At 40.7% G+C, this 7727-nt stretch overlaps 1 protein-coding gene across 1 annotated transcript; it reads left to right on the plus strand.

The window, feature by feature from the left end:
* Positions 1–448: 448 nt before the first annotated feature.
* Positions 449–2972, plus strand: LOC311351143 (C-C chemokine receptor type 4-like). Its single transcript, XM_084471242.1, has 2 exons — positions 449–583; positions 1394–2972. Exons 1-2 carry the CDS (start codon positions 570–572, stop codon positions 2385–2387), a joined length of 1008 nt encoding a protein of 335 aa, XP_084327368.1. The 5' UTR covers positions 449–569; the 3' UTR covers positions 2388–2972.
* Positions 2973–7727: the final 4755 nt, after the last annotated feature.

Consider the following 7727-nt stretch of genomic DNA (forward strand, 5'->3'; position numbering starts at 1 on the left):
CCTAACAGGCTGCCTGGCCAATCCTAGTGCTTGAGGCGGGACTTTTTCTGGATTCCCCCTACGAGAAACACATTCGCCGGTCCACCCTGTCGGGGCTTATTTTCCCGATAATAACCGGCGTTCTATACATTATCCATTAAGTAACAGCCACTGCATCACTCACATCCTGTAGCTATCACAACCTTATAAAAAAAAAATCTATAATGTACGACTAAAGTGAACGCTCCAAATTATATTATTATACTATTTCTTGGATTGATTAAAACTGTGAATTTTTTTTAAGAAAGAGACAGTTCTTCATAATAGGAAGTATTAACTGAGGTCACTGTCTCTCACTTCCTCTTTTCTACTTCTACTGAAACACACACACACACACACACACACACACACACACACACACACACACACACACATTGCTGAGCATCGATAATGCTCAGCAGTACGTAAGTCAGAATGATTGATGTTTGACAGACTGCAACAATGCATGCAGCTTCAGTCTGAGCTCCCCTCGGACACTGGCTTGAGGTCATATTATTGGACTTTCTCCTTTCAACATTGGACATTGGAGGATGAATATGAACAGGTACAGGTTTAATTGTAATTCATATTTTTGTTAAATGATAACTGATGATGTCCATCAGATGATAAATAATGTTTTCTGTATGTCAAACTAAATGCTGTTGACTTTTTATATCGATCTATACATCTATATTGATAAATCTCTCTTATATATTTATATTTATAGACAATATAAATGTATGTACGTATATAGATTACAAATGTTAAACACGTTACGCTGCGTTTCAGGGTAGAACAAATGAGTAACCATTAGCAGAACAAGGAAAATGCATGATTTCTGCTTGGTATTATGTATCCTTCTAGACTAACGGCCTAGATGTGCTCTACTAATAATTTGATTGGACAGTGCCACTGCCCATACAAAAAAGGGTTATGAAACAAATAGTAAGGACATATTTCAAGCAAAACATAACACAGGAAATGCAACAAGAATTTACTTTTTTTTATTACTTATAAGCTTTTCCTTCTAGAAGCCAAGCATTGCTGTGAAATTACTCATTTAGGCCCCCCATCTTCCCAATGGGATGTCTCACTGTTACACATGCAAATTATTTCCCCTAACACAGTGATTCGATTACTAGCGAAAATTTGAATTGTTGAAGTCGACGTCACCAATATACAGTATATCTACATTTATCCATCTATCTATCTATCTATATACATTATATCTTATGGGTATTTGTGCCTTTATCGACTAACTGGGTAAAATCACCTATTGAGTACTTGTTTAGGATATGATAAAACAGTTTTGTCAATGAATACACAGTAACTAGGAACTACTCTCCACTCAATAACTCCCTTGTGTCGCCCTCAGGACTTATGATTTCTCCTTTGGGAATACAACTGAAATACCCACCGATGCAGGTGAATCCCCCACTGATTACTTTGACTACAACGACTATATGAACGAAATAGAACCATGCGACTACGGGCGTCCCACCACCTACATTCTACCGGCTCTCTACTCTCTCCTGTTCATCCTGGGCCTCTCAGGAAACGTCCTGGTGGTGTGGGTGATCGTGGCTGGTGTGCGGCTCCGCAGCATGACCGACGTCTGCCTTCTCAACCTGGCCATCGCCGACCTCCTGCTCCTCAGTTCCCTTCCCTTCCTGGCCCACCAAGCAGGAGACCAATGGAGCTTTGGGGACGCCATGTGCAAGGTGGTGTTGGGAACCTACCATGTCGGTTATTACTCTGGCATCTTTTTCATCACCCTCATGAGCGTCGACAGATACCTGGCGATAGTGCACGCCATTTTTGCTATAAAGATGCGCACAAGGTCCCTTGGAGTATTGGCGGCTGTGGTGACATGGGTGGCTGGGCTCCTGGCCTCGTTCCCGGAGGTGGGCTTTCTAAGAGCACAGCAGTATAACAACACCATGTTCTGTGCCCCTTCATATGAAAACAACTCAGAAAACGATAGCAAATGGTGGATGGTTTTCGGCCTGGTAAAAATGAACATCCTGGGTTTGGCGATTCCGTTGGTCATCATGACCTTCTGCTACAGCCAGATCATACGGACACTCCTGTCCAGCCAGACGTCCAAGAAGCAGGCCATTCGTTTGATCGCGGTGGTGGTGTCTGTTTTCTTCTGCTGCTGGCTGCCCTACAATGTCACATGCTTCTTTCACGCCTTAGAGCTGATGGACATCTACACGTCATGCAACCGCAGCCGTCACATACGGATTGTGTTGCAGGTGACGGAGGTGATCGTATACGGCCACAGCTGCATCAACCCCATGCTCTATGTGTTTGTCGGGGAGAGGTTCAGGAGGCAGCTGCTCAAGCTGATAGGCAGGTCCACCTGAATTCAAAGAGCAGTAGCCCAAATGAGCCAAACCTAATTGTCCATGCCAAGTACTACACTCAAAACAAAAAGGGATGGATCATTTACTGTTAGGGCTCCTTCCCTTTGAAACAGTCTACCTGAGAAGATCAGGGTTGCAGAGTCCTGTTTAATTACACTTTTAACATTGTACTATTCGTAAGTGCTTTCCGGACTTCTAACTGTTTTAACGTGTGTTTTATCGTTTACTTATTTTTCGTATTTTACTCATAGTTCTCATACTCATACTCTATCCGGATTTTGTAAATATTTTTGTAAAATGACGACAATCCAAATGTTGCTGTTACCCTGTCTTGATACGAAGCACTTACAAATAAAGATATTTATATTGTATTTTGGACTTCAAGCCAATAAGAGAGTTTTTATCAAATATCATATCTAGACAACCAAGAAAGGAGTCTGGAGTATGTCTATTCGAGCAACAAGACATTCAAATATCGCAATGTATGTTTTGTCCTAGCCACAGATTTCTTTCTAAAACATCTTTAATTTTTCTCTTCAAATTTCACTCCATACTTTTGAGTGCTTTGACCGTTGATAAGGCCTAGAAGACCCAGAAGAAGAATGTTATATTTAGAAAGGGTTAAGAACAATACAAGCACCAAAATATCGACTCAGATCCTGAATAAATGTCTTTGTCATTTCAGGTTTCACTGTTAGAATTGGTGTATTGCATAGAGTCTGAACACGGAACAACAACAACTTTCTATTAATCAGGAATCAAACATTGATTTTATCCCTGCCAGCATAAAGCTTCAGGACTTGGGCCAACTGATACCCGCGTTGACGCTTTTTGCTTAGCCAATTGAGCTGAACGTTGCTATGTATTTCTGCACTTCTTCAAAATATTTTCCTTCAAACTATTAAAGGAGGAACTACCCCATTTACAGTTATTAAAGCTTCCCTTTTTCCTTTATAATAATTAACTTGCTTTTTGTTTTCTTTTCTCATTATTTTCCAGGGCTTCTAGCTAATTTAAATTATGGGGGGCCTCAAATCAATGATTTGAATCTTCGATAGAAAGACATCTAGTCAATGTCTTTAATAGTTGAATAGTTGTGTCTGGTAAATTGTGTGTGCCTAACACTGAGCAATTCAATTGGGAGAAGAGGGGCTAGAAGTAGAAGTAAAAGCTTTTATCTACTCATTTTCATAGTAGAGCACATTCTAAGCTGTTAGTCTAGGATACACACCACACTTCTTTGCTGATAATGACTCTCCTTTAGGCTGATGCCATGGAGCTAAAGATAATTATGTCTTATGAAAGCCGTGCCCCCACTTGACACATTTCCTTCCTGGTATCATTCCTTCAGTGGGTTCATGCTAGCTTTGATAAAGTTGCTTTTATAAGAACAGTAAGGTAATTTCAAATGCAATGTTTCAAACAGAGCTCAACAATTAACAATGTGTTTTATGTGCAACTCGGAAATCTGTCTTGCTGGCTTCTGCTCTGGCTATCTTCCAGTACAGGTGTGACATTGGAGTGTGTGTATAAGTTATGTAACTTGACAGTTAATCATTCTATTTTAGACTTGCTGGAACTTTGTGTAACTTTACTAATGCAGAAGGCATGGCTGAGGCTTTTTTAACTGTTAACAAGTCATAGCCTTGATGATGCCTTTAAGAATTAGTTTTTGTTTGGTTTTTGCTACGGGTGGAGCTCCAGTGATGATGGGGAGAAAAGCTGCTCCGAACGGCGTACCGTGATGGCGTCATATTTTCTGCTATGCTGATTGGCTGAAGGAGTTTGTCTGTCAAGGCAAGTACTCCCGCTGTCTGATAGACCTCTGAAGACTCTGAAAAGTCCCGCCTCCGAGGCTCCCGGTTCCCTCAGTCAAATGTCTATGGGAAATAACACGGGGTTTATGAATGATCGTACATAACAAACTCTGTAGGTGGCGAAGAAGTAAAAGCTGCGTCACGTTTTCAACTACACACATTTTCCATCTAGTTTCGACTGGGTTTTTGGATTGTCGGTGCCGTTAAAGAAGTAAACGATTATTAATGCTACTTTAACGGCACCAAAAATCCATAAACCCAGTTGAAACTAGATGAAAAGTTGAAAACGTGACGCAGCTTTTACTTCTCCGCCATCTACAGAGTTTGTTATGTACGATCATTCAAAAACCATTCAATCATTTAAAAATGTTATTTCCCATAGACATTTCACCGAGGGAACCGGGAGCCTCGGAGGCGGGACTTATTCTAGGTCTATCAGACCATAGGGCTACATGAGCTGAGTATTGTGTTTTATTTTTTATAAGATGTCTATGTATCAGACAGCGGGATTACTTGCCTTGACAGACAAACTCCTTCAGCCAATCAGCGTAGCAGAAAATATGATGCCGTCACAGTACGCCGTTCGGAGTGGCCTTTCTCCCCAACATCACTGGATCTCCACCCGTAGCAAAAACCAAACAAAAACAAATTCTTAAAGACATCATCAAGGCTATGACTTGTTAACAGTTAAAAAAGCCTCAGCCATGCCTTCTGCATTAGTAAAGTTACACAAAGTTCCAGCAAGTCTAAAATAGACTTCAAGTCTAAAATTTAGACTTGCTGGAATCTAAAATCTAGACATTTGACCAAGGGAACCGCAGCCTTGGATGCGGGACTTATTCTTCAGAGGTCTATTACGAGACTTCTCGTGATGCTGGTAGCAATGCTTACAACCTGCATCAATTGAAAGAAGCGATATGCCCTGCGCTCCAATACCCCTACTAACATACTATTTAGTATGCCAGAAAAAGATTTAGTATGAATGTTGGTTTAAGGTACTTAACCTGTGCATGCGTGCGATAGGATATCAACTAGACGCACGATGCATCTCCACGTGTAGTGTACTTTACTCAGTATTTTTTATGTTGACTCATCATCGTAGGACATTTCCCTTTGTCAGATTCCTTGTTTTTGGTTGTATTCGTTTTTAAAGCTCCCGGAAGATCTGCTGCGTCATGTTACGTCTCTTGTAGTTTTCACCACTTGTACTTGGCAGGCAACAGGTTCAAAGATCGTATTTTCCCGTTATTCTACAGATTATGATATACACATGATATATGGTCTGTTGAATACAAATGTTTCAAAAGGAAGCATTTCACATACCTGCGCAGCCACGCCCCCCCCCCCCCCCATTCTGCCCTAGCACGGCTGGCTGTCAACGAGGCGGATTTGGCACCACCTTGTGGTGTAACTATTTACAACAGATGTGTGCAGATAATAACCCTATTATATATATTAGGGTTAGGGACACATTGATGTTAACATAGTAGTAGTCTCTGCCACAAGACAGGATACCTAAAGTATTTTAGAATGACACTTTGGGGAAGTAAGTGGTGTTTACTGCGAAATTTCGCTCTGACACACGCAAGTAGTCACCTCATGTTCCATGTACGTTTAATGGCAAAGTAACGAGAGGACAAAAATATATTTACAACAGAATAATGTGTAAACACATTATGCCTTTTCTGTACAAAGAAATATACATGCAAAAAAAAAAAAAAAAAGACATTCAAATATGACATTGCTGCAGTCTTGTACTATAATGTATCAAATATGTCAAAAGTTATGAGGTTTACATCCTGGACACGAGCCTGCTCCTCCTCTCTGTACATGTTTACACAACGACCAACACACGGGGCTTTCCAAAGGCGTCTCTGTCCCGGGCCTCCAGGTGTGCACCAGGACAGAGCTTAGTTATGGAAATCCAACAATCTCACTGTTTTCATACTTTTGGGAAACACCCAGACCAACGTCAATAAATAAAAATAAAAAAAAGGACAAGACGCGAAGGTCTTGAAACTATACACGTATATTAACAGACAAAGAATACGAATATACACGTCGGACCGACTGAAGTGTTCCACGACGTCATCGGTCTTTGAAGATGAGCCCAGAACACAAGGTGGTGTTTTGAAGAGCTCACTGGACTGGCACACATAAAGAAAAAGAAAAATAAAAAGATACCAGTTCTCAAGGACTTCAATGTGTTTCAAATGAAAATGAGTGCAAAATATAGAGTCGAGATAACCCGATGTATTGATTTTCTTTTTTGGAGGTGGGAGGTTCTGGTGTTTGGGGGGCGGGCTTAGTATACAGCCCTGACAGAGAGGGGAGGTGATTGGAAGTCTCTGGGGTCACTCTGAGGCTACAGAGCAGTGTGAATCCCAGTTATTCAAAAGACAAATAGCGCTTGGTGAAGATTGTCTACCAAGTCTGGTGGCCCTGGGGGGGGGGGGGGGGGGGGTCGCGGGGGGGTGCAGAACAAAAACACTGAAACACACATTGGCATCCATCTACACAAAGCAATCGAAAATCACATAAGAAGAATTTTGTGCACAGCTTCGGAAAACGTAAAAGTAATAGCCACCACAAACACTCCTTGGGACATCCAGAATAAATACAGCCAAACTGAACCAATGTAAACCCATATACCTCTACGGTCTGAGTGGTCTTCTATAATTTAATAAGATAAATCATAACACATTTTAGCAGGAAAAAAAGGGTAAAGAATACTCAACTTTGGTTTCGTAACAGAAAAGAAAAAAAAACACATTGGCGCATTGACAAACTGTTGAAAGCATAAGTGCATATATAATATAGATACACATTTTTCTTATACATTATCTCTTAAACACCCTCTGTTTTTTAAGGGTTGCAAGATATAATACTGAACTTAATACATAAGACTTAACACAATACGGACATCTACAGTATCGCAGTACTAGATACGTACATGCCTTTTTTTTCCCAAAGAATACAGCTACAAAACAAGTCTTCATAAATAGTTGCATAAAGGTTAAAGCTGCAACATTGCACGTGGTAACCAACACAAAATACGAGTGCAGTTCTAGTAGCGCTGTCGGCTCACCGTCAGTGTCCAGCCACCGCAGAGAATGAGGGAGCCTTATTTCAATTTTTTTCTTTCTTATTGCTCCATGACTCCATTCTTCTTCAACGGATCAGACTCACGCATGAAACGCCGCGTTTGCGTCGGTTTGGTGACAAATTCTTCAAAATGAATATGGAAGGCAGGAACATATTATTTACAAAATAAGGCGGATGCACTAAGAAACATGAATCGATGAATCGATTTCTCTCCAAAAAAAAAGTGTTTTTCTTCTTCTTCTGCTCCTTCTCCTGTTCATGTAGTCACTTAGTGTAAGTGTGTCACTTAACTATAAAATAGTTTAAACTGAAACAGGGGGGGGGCCTACGGTAAGCAAACTATTGCATTGAATGAAACGACAGCATATCTTCGGGAAAACTAAAACAAAACAGGGTTTTGGTCTTTATATTTAAGTGG

Source organism: Micromesistius poutassou (assembly GCF_964030765.1).
Source record: "Micromesistius poutassou genome assembly, chromosome: 8".
NCBI classification, from domain to species: Eukaryota; Metazoa; Chordata; class Actinopteri; order Gadiformes; family Gadidae; genus Micromesistius; species Micromesistius poutassou.